This window comes from Myotis nattereri, assembly GCF_964212035.1.
Source record: "Myotis nattereri genome assembly, chromosome: 15".
Classification (NCBI taxonomy): Eukaryota; Metazoa; Chordata; class Mammalia; order Chiroptera; family Vespertilionidae; genus Myotis; species Myotis nattereri.
Genome location: NC_138090.1, coordinates 14,413,265 through 14,438,057, shown reverse-complemented (window position 1 = coordinate 14,438,057; position 24,793 = coordinate 14,413,265). Strand labels below are relative to the sequence as shown.

Below are 24,793 nucleotides of genomic sequence, written 5' to 3'. Positions count from 1 at the left end.
TAGCCAGGTACCCCAGTGGGACCCCCCATCCTGAAGGGGCTGTGGACAGCCTGCAAACAGCCATCAGCCCTTCACCCACGCTGGCCAGGCACCCCAGAGGGACCTCCACCCTGAAGGGGCTGTGGCCAGCCTGCAAACAGCCCTCAGCCCCTCACCCAGGCTGGCCACACCCTCATAGGGTGAGGGTCCCCGCTGGGGGGCTTGGCCAGCCTGCAGATAGCCATCAACCCCTCACCCAGGCTGGCCAGGCACCACAGTGGGATCCCCACCCTGATCTGGGACACCCTTTAGGGCAAACCAGCCGGCCCCCACCCGTGCACCAGGCCTCTATTCTATATAACAAAAGGGTAATATGCAAATTGACCCTAACAGCAGAAGGACTGGGAATGACTGGTCACTATGACACACACTGACCACCAGGGGGCAGACGTTCAATGCAGGAGCTGCCCCCTGGTGGTCAGTGTGCTCCCACAGGGGAGCTCTGCTCAGCCACAAGCCAGGCTGATGGCTGCCAGTACAGCAGTGGTGGCAGGAGTCTCTCTTGCCTCCTCAGTAGCGCTAAGGATGTCCAACTGCAGCTTAGGCCTGCTCCCCGCTGGCAAGTGGACATTCCCCGAGGGCTCCTGGGCTGCCAGAGGGATGTCTGACTGCCAGCTTAGGCCCGATCCCCCGGGGGAGTGGGCCTAAGCCAGCAGGTGGATATCCCCCGAGGGGTCCCAGATTGCAAGAGGGCACAGGCCAAGCTGAGGGGATGCCCCCCCGCCCCGAGTGCACAAATTTTTGTGCACCGGGCCTCTAGTAATAGTTATATTTGTATTGGGATTTCTATTTTTGAAGTTAACTTTCTATAATGTTTGAACTTTTTAATAATAAGCATATATTCTACAATAAGTAATATTAAAGTTAATTTTAAAATACATGCCATAAAATAATAAAGAAAAATGGATTAGCCCAGCTAGCATGGCTCAGTGGTTGAGCATCGACCTATGAACCAGGAAGTCACGGTTCGATTCCTGGTTAGGGTACATGCCTGGGTTTGCAGGCTCATTCCCCAGTGTGGGGTGTGCAAGAGGCAGCCAATCAATGATTTTCTCTCATCACTGATCTCTCTTTCTCTCTCTCCCTCCCTCCTTCCCTCCCTCTCTCCCTCCTTTCCTCCCTCCCTCTCTTCCTCTCTTCCTAAACATTTTTGAAAGTTGATAATAGTTCTAGATTAAGAGTTTTTGCAAATATTTGGATAAAGGGACCTTGTTCAACACCATTATGTTTGCCTTTTGACTAAGTGGGATATGGTCACTCTCTCCATATACTGAAGATTATCACATAAATTACATATGTAGGATCTTTGTTTTTCTTTTTCAGCTAAATTTGCTGTCAGAACAGTCTGTCATTTAAAAAAACAATTCTTAAACTATTATCAACTTAAACACATGGCTTAAATATGAGTTTTTAAAAACATATATTTTATTGATTGTTTTACAGAGAGGAAGGGGGAGGGGTAGAAAGTTAGAAACATCCATGAGAGAGAAACATCCATCAGCTGCCTCCTGCACATACCCTACTGGGAATGTGCCTGCAGCCACAATACATGCCCTTGACCGGAATAGAACCTGGGACCCTTCAGTCCGCAGGCCAACTCTCTATCCACTGAGCCAAACCGGCCAGGGCAAATATGAGCAGTCAGTGACATAAAAATTTAATCTCATTATGAGGAGTCAATAATGGATTAGAACATTCTTCTGTAAGTAAAGAAAATTCTTGCCTTACCAACCCAGTGTGTAGGCTTTTATCAATTCCTAACAAAAGTGATAGAAAACAATTTTGTTTACTCTTAAAAACCATATGTCCCCCTTTTCAACAACAAAGAACTCTCTCCTGTGTGCAAAGTATATGGGATATTTAAAATGTTTGATATACAGATTTTGTCCTCAAGTTGTCCAGTTAAGAAGGAAAAGGAAGCCCAGCCAGTGTGGCTCAGTAGCTGAGTGTTGACCTAGGAACCAGTAAGGAGGTCACGATTGATTCAATTCCCGGTCAGCGCCTATGCCCTGGTTGCTTGAGAGCTGAATACCAAGTAGGGAGTGTGCAGGAGGCATCTGACTGATGATTCTCATCATTGATGTTTCTATCTCTTTCTTCCTCTCCCTTCCTCTCTGAAATCAATAAAAATATACTTTTAAAAAAGAAGAAAAAGGAAGACAAGCACCCCACAAAAAAAGACCAATTTATAAAGTAAAAATTACTAAAGGCAAAATGTGATAAATGTTGCAGAGAAGTATAAATAAAATGTTACACATAACTGGATATAACAACAGTAAACAAAATGAAATAACAAAAAAAAATACTAAAAGTAATGTTTTTCACTAGACAAAAACCCCTAAACATAAAAATAAATAAAACCTAAAACTCTAGTAGTTTAAGCACAAGGAAATCCTTAGCCATAGTTTTGTTGCTAAGTGGGTATGTCCTGGACTGGCTGGATACACCGGATAGTTTATTTTGGATCAGCACCCCAAATGATAAACTACAGACGGAAACACAGTATTAACCAAGCACAATAGCTGTTCTAGGGGTCAGCAAGCACTCCATCCTGAACACCCAGTCACAGAGTCACCACTGGGGAATGAGAATGCCATCAAGTTTCCATATCTTTAAACACGTTGTAATTTTTTTTAAATCATACAAAAGAACTGCTCTTAGTAACTGCCAAGCTTTTGTTGTCATTAGGGATTTTCTGACCAAACTGACAGAATTAACTGGGTTCAGGAAGAGGAGAAAAAACAAAGATGGGTTCATGTTCTTTCCCTCCTCATGCTTATATAACACATGACGAAGGAGTTCAGGAGTAGTGGGTGAGAATTGTCAAAGTTCATAGAAATCAACTACTGAATGCTAAGCTATTGTGAAATACGTTGCTCAACCCACCTCAAGCAACTGTATTCACTGATAATTGGTTTTATTAATTTTTTAATCCTCACCTGAGGATATGTTTTTATTGATTTTAGAGAAAGAGAGAAACATCGATGTGAGAGAGAAACATCAATTGGGTCCATATGTGCCCCAACTAGGGATCAAAATTCCCAACCTGGGTATGTGCCCTGAAAGGGAATCAAACCCACAACCTTTTGGTGTATGGGAGATGCTCCAGCCAAATGAGCCACCCGACCAGGGCTTATTAATTTTTTAAATTAAAATGTAATGAAATTAAAAGTGGAACAATTTGAGCATCAATATAAATAATAGCGGTATGGAATTATAACCTAAAAAACAAGTAAATATCCTTGAGGCCATACTGACTTAAATAAAGACTTAAACAAATAAATGGGGGAGAAGGGACAGCTCTCATAGGAGAATTCCAATAAATAAATGTCAAAGGAATGAGAGAAATAGAAAATAATCATTAGAACATTACAGTAATAATTCTTGTGAGCCACACTGAAGAATGCTAAAATTAGTGAAAAGTTTAAACAGTAATAGAATATTTGCAGTCTCAACAAAATAAGAGACAAATCCAAATTGGTAAACATCCTACAAAATGATGTAGATGATTCAAAATTGACCACCACAATAAAGTTATCAGTTAACACATCCAACACCTCACATAATTACAATATTTTGTCTATGATGAGAACATTTACTAGTAAGATCTACTCTCTTAGTAACTTCCAAGTGTATTCTGTAGTGTTGTTAACTACAATTACCATGCTGAATATTAAATCCCCAGAACTTATTCATCTTACAACTGGAAGTTTGTATTCTTTGACCACTGTCTTCTCATTTCCCCCACCCACTTTTACATCATTCTTAATGAGCAAGAGTAATTTGAGGTGTTGGAATAATGACAAAACCAAAGAACATTGTCATTCTAGAGGTATCTACAGTTAATTAAAAAATTCCATAACAAATATTCTGGTCAAAATATAATTAAGGCAATATTATAAAGCAGCTTTGGATATGTGAAAATTTGTCCTTGAGACTGACGGCCAATTTGTGTTAATATTAGCTTCCTATAATCAGTAAGAGTGCTTATCTTGAGATTATATTTATCTTCATGCATTCTAAATCCTCCTGTCTCCTGGAGATTATTCTAGGAAAGTAGAAAGATTCACCAGTGTACTTAGTACACATGAATTACAAAGCTACACTCAAGAGAGCCTAAGTAAATGACAAAATTTAGAGAAGGTTAAAAAAATAGCTATGAATTTCAAGTGTATTATGTTCTATCTCTTCCCACCCCACCATACAAACCCATCCAGAGTGACCTATGTGCAAACACTAATCTAAAACTAGGTAATGTATAGAATTTTAGAGCTAGAGAAGACCTCAGTGATAATTCAGTACAACCTGCTCATTTTTTAAAATGTTAAACTGAAACGCTAAGAAAAATGAGAATCAAAGAAATTAGAAAATTCCTTCTAAGTCACAGTCTGTGGCAAAGCCTTGGCTAAAAACCCATGTCGTCTTTTCTTAAATACATCCTGCCTCATCACCTCAACCAATCATCTCCCTTTTCTGGAAAGATGTAGCATTGAGAACTTGTTGCATGCAAGTAAACGAAATAAAATATATAAAAGCCCCCCCCCCTGCCGCTCCGCCAAAAAAAGACAAGTAGACAAGGTGGAAATGAGCAAGTCTGGATGGGGTTATAGCACAGAGGCAAGGAAGAACATGAAACATTCAGAGAAATGAAAGTACTGGTAGTTACCAAAGGCTACAGTGTAGGATTCAAGGTAAAAAGCAGTGATCTGCTGTTGAAATGTCATTGATATTCAGGTAAGTGTTATCAGACACCGGAAAAGATAGTATTGGCTATTATGGGTTATTTCTCCTTAAGGAACTACCAAGGTAAGTGTACAAAAGGAAACAAGTACCCTAAAAACTATAAAAGACTTTTCCCTTAAAGCAGAGCTTGAGGTCACCACTAAAACACAGATCAAAAACTTCATAATAGATACACCTATACTTTTATTTCTTTCTTTTATATTTATATTTTTAATTTATTTTTCTAAAATATATTTTATTGATTTTTTACAGAGAGAGGAAGGGAGAGAGATAGAGAGTTAGAAACATTGATGAGAGAGAAACATCAATCAGCTGCCTCCTGCACATCTCCTACTGGGGATGTGCCCACAACCCAGGTACATGCCCTTGACTAGAATCGAACCCGGGACCCTTCAGTCCGCAGGCTGACGCTCTATCCACTGAGCCAAACCGGTTTCGGATATATATATATATATATATATATATATATATATATATATATATATCTTTAAATTCTTTATTAGTTAAGGAATTACAAATGTGTCCTCATTCCCCCCCATTAACCCCCATCCTCATCCCCCCCGCTATATTTATATTTTTAAAGATGACTTTTATTTATCTTTTTTGTTGTTGTTAGCCTCACCCAAGGATATTTTTTCCATTGATTTTTAGACAGGGTGGAAGGGAGGAGGAGAGAGAGAGAGGAAGGGGCGGGGGGGGGGGGGGAGAGAGAGAGAGAGAGAGAGAGAGAGAGAGAGAGAGAGAGAGAGAGAAACACATTGATGTGAGACACATTGATTGGTTGTTTACCACATGCAAACTGACCCAGGTGGGACCAAACCTGCAACACAGGTACATGCCCTTGACCAGGAATCAAACCCGAGACCCTTTGGTGTGCAGGCTGACATAACCACTGAGGAACACGGGCCAGGGCTTAAGATAACTTTTGAGTAAAGAAAGGATCTCACTCACACATCAAAAACATCACTTCAGTTGTGAGCAGGTTAGTATAAGATGTGTATTACAGGGCTCCTGACCTCAAGTGATAACAAATAGTCAGGTAAAACGGGTTGTCTCTGTGCACTACAAAGATATGTAAACAGGTTATCTCCAATTTGGCCTGAGCCTTAATCTACAAATACAAGTAAAACAAACAAACAACAATAAAAGCCATATAGCAAATCTTTTTCAATTCAACTGTTTCTGTAACATTTCAAGTTTATATTGAACAGTAGCTAAAGAATGATTAAGTAGTATTAGAATCTTTACATTTGAAATGGATAAACAACCTTAAAATAAATATACACACACCAAACAATTGGGTATGTACTTAAGGAAACAAAAGTTTTGAAGAATTTAAGGGAAACAAAGTTTCCCTCCAAAGTATCCTAGAATATTACCCTAAGCCTCAGGCCAATGAGTATAAGATTTCTTTCTTTTATTTCATTGCTTTAAAACAATTTTTATCCTTGTTGTTTTTTCTAATCACAAAAGGAATCTTAACACTTATTTGTTCAGTTTTATTTCCTAACAAAAAGTCCCTCTGAACCTCTCCCTAATGCCATTCACCTTCCTACCTAGTAGTAATCATATCCTGAACTTAATGTGTCACGAATTGGTTGTTCTTATATTTCAATTCTATAGGCCTGAAAAAATAAATTGTATTGCAAGAACACTTTTAAGTCACCTATATTTTAAATGCCCTTTTTATACTTCAGATTAGGTGCTCCATAACTCCATCCTTCTTTGATTTAACAAATATACATACTAGTGATGTGACTGGCACTTTGCTAGGTGCCAAGAACACAATCTAGAGGAAAAGAATACCTCACATAAAAATAATTTCATGGTCCTAGCTGGTTTGGCTCCATGGTAGACCATCAGCCTATGGAATGAAGGGTTCTGGGTTCGATTCTGGTCAAGGGCACATGCCTGGGTTATGGACTTGATCCCTGGTGGACAGCATGCAGGAGGCAACCGATTAATGATTCTTTCTCATTATTGATCTCCTTCTCCCTTCTATCTTTCTCCCTTTCCCTTCCTCTCTGAAATCAATAAAAATATATTTAAAAAAATAATTTCATGGCAATATGCTAATGCTAAACAAGATATATATTAACTTCTTTGCAAAAGAAATCGATTCCCGACCTTGTCAAAATATCCCTAGCATCTAAATTCTTAAATCACTAAGTAAATTGCTTTACCATAGCCAACACAGATAAATATAATATTTATGCAACAATTCCCACATTTCTCCTGCTTTTCCACTCTAAAAAGGGCAAAGAACAAGAGATTATTTGGCATCTAAGTCCTCCACTTTGACCTTTCTTTGCAATATTCATTGAGATAATCTTGTTCTCATTCACTAAAAAGCAATGAAGAAACCTCAAGGTACACAATAATCAGTGACAAAATTAACTGCAATTGAGATGGCTCAATATTTCTCTCTTCTCTAAGTGATTTTTTTCTGTTTGAAGAAAAAGTTCATTTAAAGAGCTGCCTTTGTCAGCCTCAAGGAGATAAGTTACATGTTATAACGAAAGGCGGGAGAGCAAAAGCTGATTTATCTGCAAATCTATAACATAAAACCTCTTATCTGGCACTTTGTGCATCTTTGTCACAATAGTAATGTTCACAATAAGGTATTACAAATCCTGAGGTTCCATAGGAATGATCAAAGAAAGATTCAAGTATATGTAAAATAACATTAGTATTACAAATAATTTGATTATATTCTAATTCTCTGACAATCCATGTATTTGTGTATAGTCAATTTATGTTAACTATAATTCTTCATTCTCTCATGATCTCATATTTATAATTATAAAATGTGAGAACTGGAAGTCACCTTATTTTTAATAGGTAAGAAATGTAAGGCTTGTAATGCTGAAATTATTTTTTCCAAGGGCACATTAAGAGCTAATGGCCGTCAGAAATGCTTTGCTGTATTTTTCCCCAAGTATCTTGTCCTTTCATGCTTCAGTTTGGAGCCAAAGCATTTTTGGTACCAGAAGACTCAGGTAGTTTCTGCAACTACATTCTGAGGGTTAGAGATGCCTTAAGGAGCCTAGAGACTTCTTTTGAGTGAGACCCAAGCACAGAGGAAGTAGGAGGAAATATGAGAAATAAAAAGAGAATAGTGGGAGTAAACCTGTAGGTAATAGAGGAATAAGAGGGAACTAGATTTTCTTTCTCTCAACCACAATCTCTTCAGAGAGAAGCAGAGGAAAAACATTCTTTTTATTTTTTAATTTAAAATTTTAATTGTTGATACTATTGCAGTTGGCCCCCATTTCCCCCTCCCCCTTTGCCTACCTCCATCTAGCCCCGCCCTCCTCCTACCTTGGCCCTCATCATGCTACTGAAAAACATTTTCATTGTCAAAATATGTATGTAAAAAAAAATTATGTGAAATATACAGACAAATACGGCTGTCTGATACTACCTACCAGACCTGGCTGCTAAAAACCAGTATTTTTTAAAAATATATATTTTATTGATTTTTTACAGAGAGGAAGGGAGAGGGATAGAAAATTAGAAACATCTATGAGAGAGAAAATGGATCAGCTGCCTCCTGCACACCCCTTACGGGGGATGTGCCCGCAACCAAGGTACATGCCCCTGACGGGAATTGAACCTGGGAGCCTTCAGTCCACAGGCCGATGCTCTATCCACTGAGTCAAACCGGTTAGGGCTAAAAACCAGTATTGCAACATTTAAAATGATTTATTTTCCAGTATAAATGATTAATGCTAATCTTGTTGAGTACTGTCATTATTCTGTATTCTAAAATGAAATTAACACATATAAAAAATCAACTCTATGACACTGTAAGTAGACAAAGATCAATATTAAAATATCTGCAGTGAACAATGATTTTCAGAAATTCACTTGAGTTTTTTTTTTTTCTGCAGAATTTATTTGCCCAGAGCTAGCTTAATTTTTTTCAATTACTTTATTTTATGTTCATTGTAAAAGTGCAATTTTATTCTAGTATGTAATTGATAATCTTTGAAGAGACTAATACAGAATATTTACTCTTAGTACTCTAAAATAAAGTATAGATTACTAGTTATTTTCTAAAAGGTAGACTGCTCTTATTGCAATGAAAACAGCTGACAATTTAAATACTTTTACTAGCCAACAACTGCAGCAGAGTAAGGAGGCAAACCCAAGACACTGTGTTCAGTGAAGCAGACTGTGTTTCATTTGGGCATACATTTTTTTGTAAAGGTAGATACAGTTTAGATGCTGCTTTGCTAAAACTGATGTTTCCAAAAGTAAAATAACTTAGTAATAAATTAAAAATGGAAGAGCCGCTCCTTGCAGGGTAGCTCAGTTGGTTAGAATGTCCTCCCAATATGAAAAGGTTGCAGGTTCAATCTCTGGTCAGGGCACAAACAAAAATCAACCAAAAAAAAAAAAAAATGTTTGGCTGCCCAGACAGTATGGCCTAATGGTTCAGTGTTGACCTCTGAACTAGGAGGTCACGGTTCGATTCCCAGTCAGGGCACATGCCCCGGTTTTGGGCTCGATCCAAGGCAGGGGTTGTGCAGGAGGTGGCCAATCAATGATTCTTTCTCATCATTGATATTTCTATCTCTCTCACCTTCTCCCTTCCTCTCTGAAACCAATAAAAATATAATAAAATGTTTGGCTAGATTACAAAAATTTTTTTATTTTGCATTACAAAGCAGCAGATAATGAACAAAGTTGTTAAAAGAATATCTAAGAAATCAATTGTATCATTTTTACTAATAAAACATTACTAAACTTTTAAGACTCAGTGTTCCAGAGTCTTGAAAATCAGTTATTTGGAGTTTGAACATCACTTGCTAGTTTCCGTCTCTGCCCTTTGGACATGCCATTCCCCTCACAGAGAACACCTCCAACTTCAGGACCTCCCACCTCCATTCCCTGTCCCGCCCTCTTCCACCTGGGCCAAAACACATTCCTAACATTATATGCTCCTTTATTCCAAGATCTCTCCTTATAATGTAGAAAATAATTTGGATTGGTTTATATAGTTTATTAACATTTATAAACTCATTCTGGGTACTTACAAGTACATAGAGTGTCTAGCAGAGTGTGGGCACTCAATATAGTTGATTAACCAGCTATCTATTTGTGCCCAGAATGAAAAATCAGAAACAAAAAGACTGGGAGACATTAACGGTAACCTCCACACAGACAAAACAACAGAGTCCAGAGCACAAGTTCCTGTGCATTAAGCCAATCATAATAGTAAATTAAATACTGCTGGTCTTTAGAACTTGCTAGTTTCTTAACCCAAACTGATATATCAGGGAAGCAATCTGTTATCATGGTAAATACCAAGAGCTGTGGAGTCTGATAAATCTGAGTAACTACCTTGCCTTTACATCCGAGTGCTGTCACCTTGGGTGAATTATTTAATCTCTCCAGGTCTCAATTTCTTCATATTTAAAATAGGCATGATGTTACCTACCACACAGGTGATAATCGAGATAATACATGTAAAGCTCTGCAGCAATGTCATTATTTCTATTGCTTTAATATTTTAAATGTATAATTTAGCTACAAAAATATTTTAAGCTCTACAGCTTCAATATCTACATTGTTGTAGTGGACATAAGTCTGCCTAGCCACCACCCCATTCCACATTTATTTCATATTGTGGTGAGCCTGCCAATTTCAACATACCAGGAATGGACACGTGACCCAGGCCTAGATCATAGTCTCCCTCATCTTGGGAATAATGACAGGTCCAAGGGGCAGACAAAGCAGAGCTACTCAGAGTCCTTCCCAGAGACTGATACGTGGGTACGAGAAGAGTTTTCTTTTTTAATAGGGTTACTAAGTTAGGACCCTATGTTCCCAGAACTGCCAGCACCATCTTAGCTGACTACACAGAATTAGACTCCATAGCAGGAGGTGTTGCAGCCAAGATAATTTGAGCCTTTGGATCCCTCTGGACCTAAACCTAGATCCAGCCCCACTCTGAGAAGTTATATGAGGCAATACATTCCACTTCCGCTTGGTTTGGTTTGGGTGTCTGCAACCAAAATAATTCTTACTAAAAAAATTGTGGATGTCTATTTTGATAGACAATGCTTCTTCTCTATCCCAATCTAATTTCAAGGCTACCTGTGAGCTCTCCATATTTATGTTGTTCTAGTTATAAAATGATAATCATAATGCATACTTGCAAAGTTGCTTGGAATTCATATAAATGTGATGTTCAAAATGTACTAAAATAAATGCTGGGAATAACTTTGGAGTGTCAAGAGTTTTTGAAAAGTTCTAGTTCAGTTGTATCCAAGCTAATTTATTCTTCTTGCTTTCCTTTTACAGCTGTCTATAAAGTTTCTATATGTCTTAACATGGTAGTTTCTCATTTAATCTCTAATTCTGTCTCCTGATGTTTTTTATTTATTTATTTATTTATTTATTTATTTATTTATTTAATTGCTTAAAGTATTACAAAGAGTATTACATATGTCTCCTTTTCCCCCCCGCCCTTGACAATCCTCTGGCCTCCCCTACTCCCCGGTGTCTTATGTCCATTGGTTATGCTTATATGCATACATACAAGTCCTTCGGTTGATCTCTTACCCTCTCCCTCCTGCCCCCCAACCCTCCCCGGCCTTCCCGCTGTAGTTTGACAGTTTGTTCGAGGCAGCTCTGCCTTTGTATCTATTTTTGTTCGTAAGTTTATGATGGTCTTTATTATCCATAAATGAGTGAGATCATGTGGTATTTTTCCTTCATTGACTGGCTTATTTCACTTAGCATAATGCTCTCCAGTTCCATCCATGCTGTTGCAAATAGTAAGAGTTCCTTCTTTTTTACAGCAGCATAGTATTCCATCATGTAGATGTACCACAGTTTTCTAATCCATTCATCTACTGATGTGCACTTAAGCTGTTTCCAGATCTTAGCTATGGTGAATTGTGCTGCTATGAACATAGGGGTGAATATATCCTTTCTGATTGGTGTTTCTGGTTTCTTGGGATATATTCCTAGAAGTGGGATCACAGGGTCAAATGGGAGTTCCATTTTTAGTTTTTTGAGGAAACTCCATACTGTCTTCCATAGTGGCTGCACCGGTCTGCATTCCCACCAGCAGTGCATGAGTGTTCCTTTTTCTCCACATCCTCTCCAGCACTTGTCGTTTGTTGATTTGTTGATGATAGCCATTCTGAAAGGTTTGAGATGGTACCTCATTATTGTTTTGATTTGCATCTCTTGGATGATTAGTAACTTTGAGCATGTTTTCATATGTCTCTTGGCTTTCTGAATGTCCTCTTTTGAAAGGTGTCTATTTAGGTCCTTTGCCCATTTTTTGATTGGATTGTTTATCTTCCTTTTGTTAAGTTGTATGAGTTCCCTATAAATTTTGGAGATTAGGCCCTTATCAGATATGACATTGGCAAATATGTTTTTCCACGCAGTGGGCTTTCTTGTTGTTTTGTTGATGGTTTCTTTTGCTGTGCAGAAGCTTTTTATTTTGATGTAGTCCCATTTGTTCATTTTCTCTTTAGTTTCAAGTGCCCTAGGAGCTGTATCAGTGAAGAAATTGCTTCGGCATGTCTGAGATTTTGTTGCCTTTGGATTCTTCTAGTATTTTTATGGTTTCCCGTCGTATATTTAAGTCCTTTATCCATTTTGAGTTTATTTGTGTTTATGGTGTAAGTTGGTGGTCTAGTTTCATTTTCTTGCATGTATCTGTACAATTTTCCCAACACCACTTAATGAAGAGACTATCTTGACTCCATTGTATGTTCTTGCCTCCTTTGTCAAATATTAATTGAGCATATTGGTTCGGGCCGATTTCTGGGCTCTCTATTCTATTCCATTGATCTATATGTCTGTTCTTGTGCCAGTACTGTCTCCTGATGTTTTAAGAACATCATAGTGGACATCTGCAATTCAGGTCTGCCTAGCATCCATTCCTCCTCCTTCTGGTAACATTACCGAGATTATCCTTTGAGAAATCCCCACTGTCAGTCAGTCCATCTAGAACCAGGAGAGGTTGCCCTATTCCCTGGCTCCAAGGTGAGTACCTGATATAAGCCTGGCCAATCTGAACATCCTATAGCCCTTCCCACATGATTGGAACACAGATGAGTGAGGTCCAGACTTCTGGCAGAATGACTGGGGAAGATATTACAAAGACATTAGTTTTGTTCATATTAATTTATGGGTTTAATACAATTTTAATAAAAATCCCAAAGGATTTTTTCAAAGAATGATAAAATCATTCCAAACCTTCTCTGGAGAAATAAGTAACTATACCCGCCTGTTATTTTTCAAATTTTTATTGAGTAGTCCACTTGAGTTCTCACATGTTAAATGTTATAGGTACAATAAAGTATGGTATGTTACAAAATACTCAAATAGAATACAACAGAAAAATCCACAATGAGATCACAGAATATAAAAAAAAAAAAATAAGTATATAAAAAACACACAGTACATTTCAAATCAATAAGGCAAGGTCAGGGCATTCCTCCAGTGGCAGACGGGTAGCATGTGTACCTGCCCACGGCACACTCACTGCAGACATCACTGACTAGCAAGCTTTCCTGCCGAACCCAGGCATGGCTTTGAATCTCTCCCCACATGGCATGCCAAGCAGCCCCATCAATCTAACAGACAGTGCCTCAGGAGGGTTAAGATTATTTGACAAGTAATGCTGAGACAATCAGCTAACTATTTGAGAAAATAATAGTGAAAAACAGCAAAGCTCTGAGATGAGGCATGAGAGGGAGTGAGCGGTGGTCCTGAGGCCTGGCTGCTCAGCATTCCCAGGAGCCTGAGGCCTGTCTGTATCTTTACAGAACCTCCTCCATCCTTTTAAGTGAACTAGCTTCAATGGGCTTCTGTGCTCTGAAACCAAAAGAGCCTTGAATAAGGAATGTGTACTATCATTTTTTGTTATTAATCAATTCATTTTACTAAAAATAAATAAATCTATGATTTTTCTGAATTTCTTATTTTCTTTTTTTAATCATCACCCGAGGGTATGTTTTTTAAAAATGTATTTTAGAGAGGCAGGAAAAGGGAGGCGGGGGAGAAAAACACTGATTATGGATCGGTTACCTTCCATGTGCGCTCCAACTGTGGATCGAACCTGCAATCTACGTATATGCCCTGACAAGGAATTGAACCTGCAACCTTCTGGTGTACAGGATGACACTCCAACCAACTGAGCAACCAAGCCAGAACCTGAGTCTCTTTCAATGAACAATTAAAGCTTCCCATTTTCCAAGTGAAAGGTGTAGCATTTTACCCAAATGACAGATTAGCTAAATGGAAAACAGAGGACTCAACTTTCTCATCTCTCCCATTCAGTTTACTTTTCATAAAGCATTTTAAGGAATTTGCAAATTCAGAAACAAGAGGATCAGAAGACGGTAGAAAGAAAAAATGTTGTAGAAAAGCCAAAGGAATTTAAAAATATCTGCACTTCACATATTCGTACCTAGTTATATGTCAAAGCATTTTAGCAATGTCTTGGGAGCCAGGTCACAGAAACGAAACCAGATTTGAGTTTTGTAACTCTTTTACTCTTTCCAAAAGGCAAATCTATGGACACCATAATCACTGGCCCTTTGTTCATATACACCATTATTTCACGAGTTTTGTTTTTAAATTAAATTTGAACATAAATTTGATAAGGGAATCAGTGTATTTTCCTTAGAACAACACTTAGAGTAACTAAATCAACTGTATTTCTCCAGACACAAAATTTTAAACTCACCTGAACATACCATAATTTCTCCGGAGGAAAAGTCAAAAGCTCATTTCTCTAATTTAGAGAAATAGCACACAAAACCCTTTAAAGGAAGACTATGTTTTCATGCTTCGTGACCCTAAAGTTCTTCTTCTCAGTCCCCATAGCCGCAGAGTTACACTGCCTAAGTGGTTTATAACAAAGCTGAATAGTATAAGCTTAACACCCTCCCCATCTTTCCATTCCCCCGCCTTCCACTGGTAATAACCAATCTTCTAATGTCCCTAGATAGAAATCTCAGGGCTAATTCACTATATCCAGTCTGCCCCCACATCCTGTCATTTCTTTCTTTAAAACTGGCTTTCAATTTTCCACCCCAGTGTCCCTGAGGGATCCAATGCCTGTGCTACCAACAGAGGTTAACTGCCAGAGATTCTCTACAAGTATCAAATCTGTGGGTGTGGGGGAAGTCGGAAGGAGACTGTCCCGGAGGGAAAATGTTCCTCATGGATTCTACTGTCGCCTGGTAGAATCGCCTGCTTTAAAATGTTTCTTGAGGCCCTGGCCAGGTAACGCAGTTGGTTAGAGCATTGTCCCACATGCCAAGTTTGCGGGTTCAATCGCTGTCAGGGCACATACAAAAAGTACCAATGAATGCTTAAATAAGTGAATAACAAATCAATCTCTCTCTCTCTCTCTCCTCTCTCTCTCTCAAAATAAATTTTTGAAAAATGTTTCTTGAATGGAATCTTCCTCTCTATTCCCAGTCCCACCGTTACTACCTCCACCCCCTTCAATGGTTATCGCCTCTGGTTTGGATTGCATTTTATTGCAACAGCTGCAGTGTTCCTACCTTTGGTCCTTCCTCCTTGCATTGCATCCAATCTATCCACTGCTGCCAACCAAAATTCTGTTCCCATCATGTCACTTCCTGGCTCAAAAATGGATTGCATCAGTTCCCTTCCCTTCTATCTCTTCTTTTCCCATTTAAAACAAAACAAAATAAAAAACAAACCACCACAAAAGTAAAATCTTCCTTGGACACTTCATTCAACTCTAGTTACCATCTTCGCTTCTTTTATTTTATTTTTCTGAGAAGCTTTAAAAAGGTACAGTCTACTCACTACCTTCTGCTCCTGTCACTCTGCTGAAATTGCTTTTATGAGAACTCTAACACCTTGTTCTCTGATTACCAAACCCAACTGACTACTTTTTCGTTCTTGACTTTCTTGGCTTCTTTGTAGCATCTGAAGATGCTGGTCACCCCTCCTTTTGAAACTCCTGCCTCACTGACTTCCACTGCACCATTTCTCCAGACTCTCTCCCTACATCCAGGACTATCTTTCCTGCTTCTTTTTTCTCCACTTTCACTTGAAACGGAAGGGTTGTGCGGGTTTCCATCCTGGTTCTACTCTTCTTTTTAATCTGCACTCTCTGGATGATTACATCCACAAAAGGCATCCATTACCACCTCTACCCTGACATCTTAAATCTTCAGTTCAGCTCTGACATTTCTGACTACACACCTGTACTTCAAACCAACTACTGACCTTCTGCACCAGGAGGTCACACATGTTACTCAGACTTAACATGTCCCAAATCAAACTTCTTATCTTCATCCAAAAAAACTAGTCCTTCCACTGTTCATATTGGTTTCATAGTTATCCAGTTTCCCCAGAAATCTAGGAGTTATCCTCCACTTTTCTCTCTCCTTCAGCCTCCAAACAAACAATTTTTAATTTTTTTGTTTGTTTTAAATCCGAACCCAAGGATACGTTTATTGATTTTAGAGAGAGGGAGAGAGAAATATTGGCTGGCTGCCTTACGCCTGACTGGGGATTGAACTGCAACTTAGGCATGTGCCCTGGCCAGGAAAATTTATGGGATGACGCTCCAACCAACTGAGTCACACTGGCCAGGGCTTCAAACTGATCATTTAGACCTGCTGTTTCTATGTCCTTAATATTTTTCAGTTTCATACTGTCTTATCTAGTGTCACTATCCTTATGGTGTCACAACAGCCTTCTAACTGCTTTTTCTTACTCACGTCTTGAACTCCTACATTCCCTCTGCCACTCTAAACTTTTTAAGACAGTGCACCCTCATTTAAAGCACTTTCTCACTTAAAGCACTATAAAGCCTGAGTGGCTGGCTCCCCAGGCCTAAAACTTTTTATTTTATTTTACATTTTTATTGATATTTTTAGAGAGAGAGAGAGAGAGGGAGAGATAAACATCAATGTGAGAGTGAAACATCGATCGGCTCCCTCCCCCCATCTTCCCCACTGGGGTCCCTGCAACCAGGGCATGTGCCTTGACCGGGAATCGAACGGGCAACTCTTCGGTACACAGGACAACGCTCAACCAACTGAGCCACACCTGCCAGGGCTCCAGGCCTAAAATTTTTAACAGTACATACCCTTCAGTAAAAATGTGAGTCTATACCCTCAATCTCTGAATATTCATTGATGTATGTAATGTATATTATAAAATCTATAGAGTATAAAATTCAAGAAAGAATGAGATAAAGATGAAATAAGTACACAAACATATCTCTGATGAACTCATACTATCATTAGCTACTATATGTCTCAAAGTACAATATTCTCAGGGTGAAGTGATTAATGATAATGTGTTAATCCACATTTCACATAGTCTATTTGGCAAATTCATTTTTTAGGCTGACTTCTAGACAGATATGATTACCTTGAAATGTGACAGAGAGCTCCTACTAGGAGAAATGTCAGCTCTACCGCTTTGTTATTGTTTGTTGTGTTAGAATTATCTTCAATCCATGGTTTCTTTGTACAAATCTTTAATCTTTGTACAAATCTTTAAGCCACTTGTTCATTGTGTGAAGATTTAGTTAAAAACAGACAATATAAAGTAAAGCCACTCAATCAGACGCAAGTAAACTGCAATATGATAATAGCAGACAAATTAGTAAGGTCACCACTACCAGTTCCTCTGCTTTGTGAACCTTCCACTCTTCCCCTCAAGACATCACTTGTATGTTGAATGTGTAATAGCACGATCTTATAAGACTGAGTGAGACAATGACCCAGTGTCATCTATACATTAAATATTAATGAAGCCTAAAACCTTTTTTCAGTTTGAGAAACAAATATAGGGTGGGGCAAAAGTAGGTTTACAGTTGTTTGTGTAGAAATTAATAAATAATAATACAATAAACTGTTTCACATACTCACCAACTGTAAACCTACTTTTGACCCTATATACACCCCACTTAGAGACCACTGCTTGGCACTGCATACAAGGCCCTTGGCAATTTGGCTTCTGTCCACCTTTCCAGCCTGCTCTCCAGGTACACACTTACCATACTTCACCATGCTTGCTTCTCTCAACACACCAGATACTTAACACTTTCTTAGCTTTGACAAGCTGTCTCCTTTGAGCTTCTATCTCTGCTTCCAGGGCATCATGTTCTCACCTCTTTTAAAGCGCTTATCACAACCTGCTATAACTGTTTCCTTACTCGCCTAAAGGGCAGGGATTACTCCCAATTTTGAATTCCCAGCATTTACCACAGCACCTTGTTTGCAATAGGTACTTAATAAAATAAATGTTGACTGACAGAATGAAAAAGGCCCAAATTCCTCTGGCTGGCTTTCAGGCCTTGCATAATCTGGCTCCAATTTACCTACCTACCCAGCTTTATTTTCTATCCCGAGGTCCATTCCTATCTCACTTCCTACCACATGCTAGACTCATTTTGGTTTCTGCTCAAGTTAGCCCCTCAACTAGATGGCCTTCCATATAGAGCAGCAACCTACCCTTCACATCTCAGATCAAACGATCCTTTCCCCATGAAGCCATACTCAACTCCTGTCTCCAAACTTATTGGGCTCTTCAGAGAACTCTTGAAGAGTGAGTACTACACATTTTAGCAGTTACTCTCTATGTGGCATTTTTCTCTTCGCCTATGTCAGTCTGTTTTAGATACCAGGGACCACCTTCAACTTCTTTAGCACACTGTTTTCTTAAGAGCACACTGCAACATGATGATGCATAGGAGGTACTAAAATATCTGACTGACTGACTACAGGCAGCACGGCACAAGGGAGAAAGCTCTGCACTGGGTTTTAGTCCAAGTTCCACCACTAATTAGGTGACCTTAAACATGCCACTTTAACCTCTCTGGGTCATTGATTTCTCATCTAGAAGATGAGACTTTACAACTTTTTAAATTCCAGGTAAGATTTTTCCTCTTGTCCAAAGGAAACATAAAATTTTTCCTTTAAAAATCAAGAGAAATTCTGATACCTTTGGTAACTCACCTAACTTCAATGAACTTCAGTGTAATCCTCTGTAAAACAAAGATAAAACAGCCCGCCACTTCAAAGGACGGTGTAAAGGTCAGAGGAGAAAATGCAGATAAAAATGCACAGATAATTTCAAAATCCTCATAAAAATGCAAGGCATTTTAGTGGAAAATGTAAGCAAGCAACATTATTGTTGTTCAGTTAGGATAGTGTGCTAATCTAGCTAAGGAAAGTGATTGATTCTTTGAATGACCACTGTCCTATAGCCACTGGGTGTACTCATATCTTATCTACAAGTACAAAGACACACATTTGATCACAAAGTAAAGTAACTTTTATCCTGTAAGGATTACACAACACAAACTGTACAGGCTGAAGTTACCAAGTCATCAGTTGAGATCTAAATTAAAGCCTGGTTATGGTTTCTAAAAGTATTCTTAGAATTTTCATAATTACTCTGAATTAGAATCAATAAACTTCTTGTATTTTGATAATAAATTAAAGAGCATATTTTAACACGAAGGGAACTCTATAATAAATAATCTGATTGCAAAGACATAGCTTCTCATACAAACACATCTATCTTAGCATTCAAGTGAAACAGAAAGAGGCTAGTTAAACAACAACAAAAACGCAGAAATACAGATGTTCTGACACTAGTTGTTATGTTTTCCCTAGGAAACTCTCAACTTGTCCAACATACAAAGAAAGTGGCAGTGTAGGAATCTAAGCTAGCTTAATTTAGCAGCATAATAATGTCAGCATTATTTATTGTATGTCCCCTAACATATACAACAAGCCATATCATATATGACACTCAAAATCTCAAACCAGTCTAGATACAAAAATTATTTTCAATTTTGAAGTTAACTTTCATGCCAATCTACTTCCTCTATACACTTAACCATTTTCTTTTCAGTATATTCAATAGCAATATTTTAAGTACCATATTTCAGCAATAAATGATTTCCCACACCAACAATATTCCAATGAGACTTTTAAAAATATTGATCTTTTCTCAAATATCAAACCCTAACCTGGACACTATACTGTCTTCCCTAACCTCATCTGGAACACTTTTTGATGTATAGTCTACTAGTTCATGTTCATTTAACCAATTTTATTGCCCTAAAAATATAAATTCTAGAAGCTTTCTGGATAAATCCTATTTCTAGCATACAGGATATAGTAAATTCAACATATAATATCTGATAGGTAAGTAGTCACCCTTTATGCTTACAATCTGTATTATCTCTGCATATCTTCATGTAAGTGCCAACAAACACCAGCCAAAAAAACTACAAGCACAGTGCTAATAGCAAGTGTTAAGGTTCTGAGTAGTAAGTGTGACGAGGAGAAGTCAGAGGTAGGGGAAAACTAAATGCAAAATTTAAGGATAAAAAAGTTGGCCTAGACCAGAGATGATAGAAAAACAGGAAAACAAGATTAGAAAAAAGGTGTTTGCATCCAAGAAATGCAAACTCATTCTTAACCTGTTCAACCTAAAACAATTCTTATTCTTATCAAGTAAAATGGAGCCTTTTAACAATGTGTTATCCTGGCTATTCTGAGAATGTCTTTGTTAACTCAAGGCACATCTTCATGGCCCAGTCCTACCTTTCTCATTCACACTTTTTTTTTTTTTTTTGGTTTTGTTATTGTTGCTGTTTACTGCTATAGGCCAGTACCTAAAAAGTACCCAGCACATAAACTGTCAAATGAAAAACAACCTTTGAGGGAGGCATTATTATTATCCTGGTTTTACAGATAAGGAGACTAAGGCTTAGCAAGATGAGTAACTTGCCTAGGGGTTAAACCACTAGCCAGAAACAAACCTGTATCTGTCTGACCACAAAGTCCTCATTTGTACTCTACCCTCACTGGGCAGACTACCTTCTTAATGCCTCTCACTGTGTGTCTTTACTGGTAGCAGCGTTCCCTTCTTAGGGGAAGGCTCAACTCAAGCGTCAACTTCTCCATCAACTTTTTCCTGGCCATCCTCAACCTCTGATCCCCGCTATGTTCTTCTATAAACTTTTTCCTTTATGCTGTGTCCTCTTAGAGTTGTATTATTAGAGCCCTTTGCTGCACTTATTTTTAAAAATATATACTTTTTATTGATTTTTTTTGTTTGTTTACAGAGAGGAAGGGAGAGGAATAGAGTTAGAAACATCGATGAGAGAGAAACATCGATCAGCTGCCTCCTGCACACCCCCAACTGGGGATTTGCCCGCAACCTGGGCATGTGCCCTTGACCAGAATCAAACCTGGGACCCTTCAGTCCACGGGCCAACGCTCTATCCACTGAGCCAAACCAGTTAGGGCACTGCACTTATTTCTTATCTCAACTTCAAACTTCCTGAGGGGCAGAAATTATGTATCTTCAAATGCCTCTGATACATGGCAGAGTTGAATAAATGTTAGATGTATGAATGAATAATCCCTACAAATCCATGAGATAAATAGGAACCCTTTAACTCAGTTCCCTAACCACAGGCAACCAGAGACTACAGCTCTCCTTTGCTTGGGGGTGGCAAGGGCATGCCTGAAATTCCCTGCTCGTACCACAAAAGAGCATCACTGTGCTATGTCAAGGCAGCTTTTCAAGTTTTGAGACATCTAATGAAAGAACAATACAGTTCCAAAACTTTAAGAGCTAAACATAAATTCTGTCTTTTAAAAAGTGGCCTACCTGGATGGGATACCAGCTCTCAATTTTAGGTAGTTTGAATGGATCAATTAAATCACTGTTTTCAGTGATTTTTGCTTATTCTAAGTAATTTTATTTTTATATCCCTTGGCTTGAAAGCGCAATTTTATGCTTCCCTCCACATATAAGGACAAAAAGTGCTTGTCTTTTACAAAAATGGGAAAGTAAAGTAGAACCTGTGTTAGGTAAAAAGGCATTCAGTAAATGTTATTATGCCACCGTTTGTAAACCTTCTAAAAGCACATGTGGCCTATTTTAAACTAATGAAAACATTTACTAGATGATTTTCACTTAGTTGGTATGAATACCAGGTTCAAATTATATTCAAACTAGCATCTCCACTGAGTACTACATAAATAGTACTACATTCAATATTTTGGGTCTAAGAATTTATAACCAAATGCTTAGCTAGGCCAATTTAAAAGCACACAGTTAAGTTTTTTTCATATACTCACCACCAAGCCACAATCTATAATTTTACTCCATTTATTAACACTAATTTCTTTTTTTTTATTGGGGTTTTAACATTTGGTTAAAAAATTATAAAGGTTTCAAGTGTACAAAACTATGATACATCATCTGTATATTGCATTGTGTGCCCACCACCCAAAGTCAAATCTTCTCTGTTACCATATATTTAACCCCTTTTGCTCTTTACTATCCCCACCCCCATGCTCCTTCCCTATGGCAACCACCATACTGCTGTCTGTGTCTATGGGTTTTTGTTTGTTTGTTTGTTTTTCTTATTTGTTGCTTTATTAACACTAACTTCTAAACACTGTCTAGCTACACCTACAAGTGAAATATAAGTAAGCTTACCCTAACCGGTTTGGCTCAGTGGATAGTGCCTCGGCCTGCGGACTCAAGGGTCTCAGGTTCGATTCCGGTCAAGGGCATGAACCTTGGTTGCGGGCACATCCCCAGTTAGGGGGTGTGCAGGAGGCAGCTGATTGGTGTTTCTCTCTCATCGATGTTTCTAACTCTCTATCCCTCTCCCTTCCTCTCTGTAAAAAATCAATAAAATATAAAAAAAAGAAAAATATAAGATTTATAAATAGGATATTATAATGTGGAACACTGGAATTTCACAACTGGAGCACATTAAACCATATTCTTGCAAACTAACATTTTTCCAAATATTTACTAGCTACTTTGAAAAAAGTAAAAATCACTTTGTCAAGCAGGAGATCTGGCTTCTCAGTTGGAGGATTGGTCCCTTCCCACCCCTACTCCCCCCCCCCCCCCCCCTTGTTCTTCCTCTGCCAGGAATACCCTCCTTGGTCATCTCTGCCTCTGTCCGTCGCATCCTTGGAGACCAGGCTCAAGATTCAGCTCCTTGAAAAAGTCCGCCATGACGAATCCTGATTTTCACTAACTGCTTCCTAACTTTACATTCCCTTGGCATTTATAAATAGCTCGCACCACAGAATCAATGACTGGTACGTTTTGCATTTTTCTATCACTTCCTTCAGTAGAGAACAAATAGACACATCATCTTTTATATTCGCTTCTATATTCGGCAGGCAATAAACGCTTCCTGAATGGCTGAATCACCAGCGAAAAGAAAGCCGATGCCTCAAAAAACTTCTAAAGTAACTGGCTTTTCAGATCACATTTACAATACAGATACTCTATCACCTCCAACATGCATGAGTCCTTCAAGGAGAAGAGACTGGGTTTGCCTTTGAGTCCCACAAATTCACCGCGAAAGATCCAGGTTACAGACCGCGTATACAGGGTGTCTTCCCCCGCCCCCCTCCCGCCCCAAAATGTATACACACTTTAACAGCTGAGTGCTCAATTTTGAAAATGAAATGAATTTTAATAAACACTGCCTTTACAATTTTTCCAAGTGTGTGTATACTTTTTTTGGGGGGGGGGACAGCCTATATACTAAATAATCCTGGCTATTCAAACCTATCTTGCAATGTACCATTTCAGGCTTCCGAAAGCTTAAAGCCGCGCAGCAGCACGCCTGTGAGTGGAAGGAAGCTGGCACCAGCCTCTTGCAAAAGGGGCAAAACTCTCGTTGGCAGCGAATGTCCCAACACGTGAGCCTCCGCCGCTCAGCAAGGCTCATTAACCACACGAACTTGCTGCCTCAGCGTCCTGGCTTCAAGGAAGTGCCATGATCCGCTCTGGTTATTGTTGAGAGCCAATGATGGGTTAAATTCCCGTAAATTAACCGGCGTTTTGGTGGCTTGCCCAAGCATACCGATGGCATCCGTGTGGATAATTTTTTTTTTTTTTTTAACAAACCCGCCCGCCCCGAGAGCCAGAGGGGAGTGAAGAAGGCGCCGGCCCGGGACTCCGGAGGCGCACGGAGACCTCCAGGACGCGAGCCCCCGCAGCTCCCGGCGTCGGCTCAGCGCGCCCAGGCGGGGCTCTCGAGCGCGGCTGCTTTTTTACGAAATCCCCACCGACGCTTCCTCGGGACCGCGAGCCACACTTCGGCGGCGGCCCAACTTTTCCCGCAAGAAGCATCCGTGTTCCCATCCTCCAAACACCAGCACACCGGGCCCGGGAGAGCGGGCCACCGGCGGCCGGCGGGGATGGCGAGGGCTCGGAGGGGGAGGGACCGGGCTGCTCCGCCGAGGGGCAGGGGGCAGAGACAAAGTGAGCGCCGCCCGCCGCCCGCCGCCCGCCGCCCGCCGCCCGCCGCCCGCCGCCCGCCGCCCGCCGCCCGCCGCCCGCCGCCCGCCGCCCGCCGCCCGCCGCCCGCTCACCTTCCAGCAGCACCTCCTTGCCCGCGCGCTTCAGCGCCTGCACGGCCTGGTCGTGGGTGGCCTGGCGCAGGTCCGTGCCGTTCACCGACAGGATGGCGTCGCCCAGCCGCAGCGCCCGGCTCTGGTCGGCCGCCAGCCCCGGGAAGATCTTGGAGATGAGGATCGGCATCCGGTTCTCGCGGCCGCCCTTGATGCTGATGCCCAGGCCGCCCGCCTCCTGCTTCACCACCCGCACCCGGCGCACGGGCGGCGACGCGCCCGCCTCCGCCGCCGGGCCCCGCGGCGGCGCGGGCGGGCTCGGGGGGCCCAGGCCGCGGCTCGGGCTCCCGGGCAGCGAGTCGCCGGCGCCGCCGCCGTTCGGGAGGCCGTTGAAGGCGGCCGCCGCCAGCCCCAGCGCGGGCTCGGGCTCCGCCGCCGCGGCGTCCCCCGTCAGGCTCAGGCTCTCCCCGCTCAGCTCGGCGACCACCCGCACCCAGCGCTCTCTCAGCAGCAGCTCCACCAGCCCCGCTTTGGTGGCCCGCGTCCACACCGCCATGGCCGGTCCCGCTCCCGCTCCCGCCGCCGCAGTCGCCGCCGCTACCCTCATTCCAGTCAGG

The 24,793-nt window shown here is 40.4% G+C and overlaps 1 protein-coding gene across 3 annotated transcripts in view; it reads right to left on the bottom strand.

The window, feature by feature from the left end:
• SNTB2 (syntrophin beta 2) overlaps positions 1 to 24,793 on the bottom strand; it is a 77,776-nt gene extending 52,983 nt beyond the window's left edge. For 2 of the 3 annotated variants that reach the window (XM_081107762.1, XM_081107763.1), the window contains exon 1: positions 24,198 to 24,781. In XM_081107762.1, coding sequence (XP_080963888.1) covers positions 24,198 to 24,732 — 535 coding nt within the window. In that variant the 5' untranslated portion in view covers positions 24,733 to 24,781. Of the gene's footprint in view, positions 1 to 24,197 lie in introns of all 3 variants that reach the window. The other variant, XM_081107761.1, reaches the window with a different exon arrangement.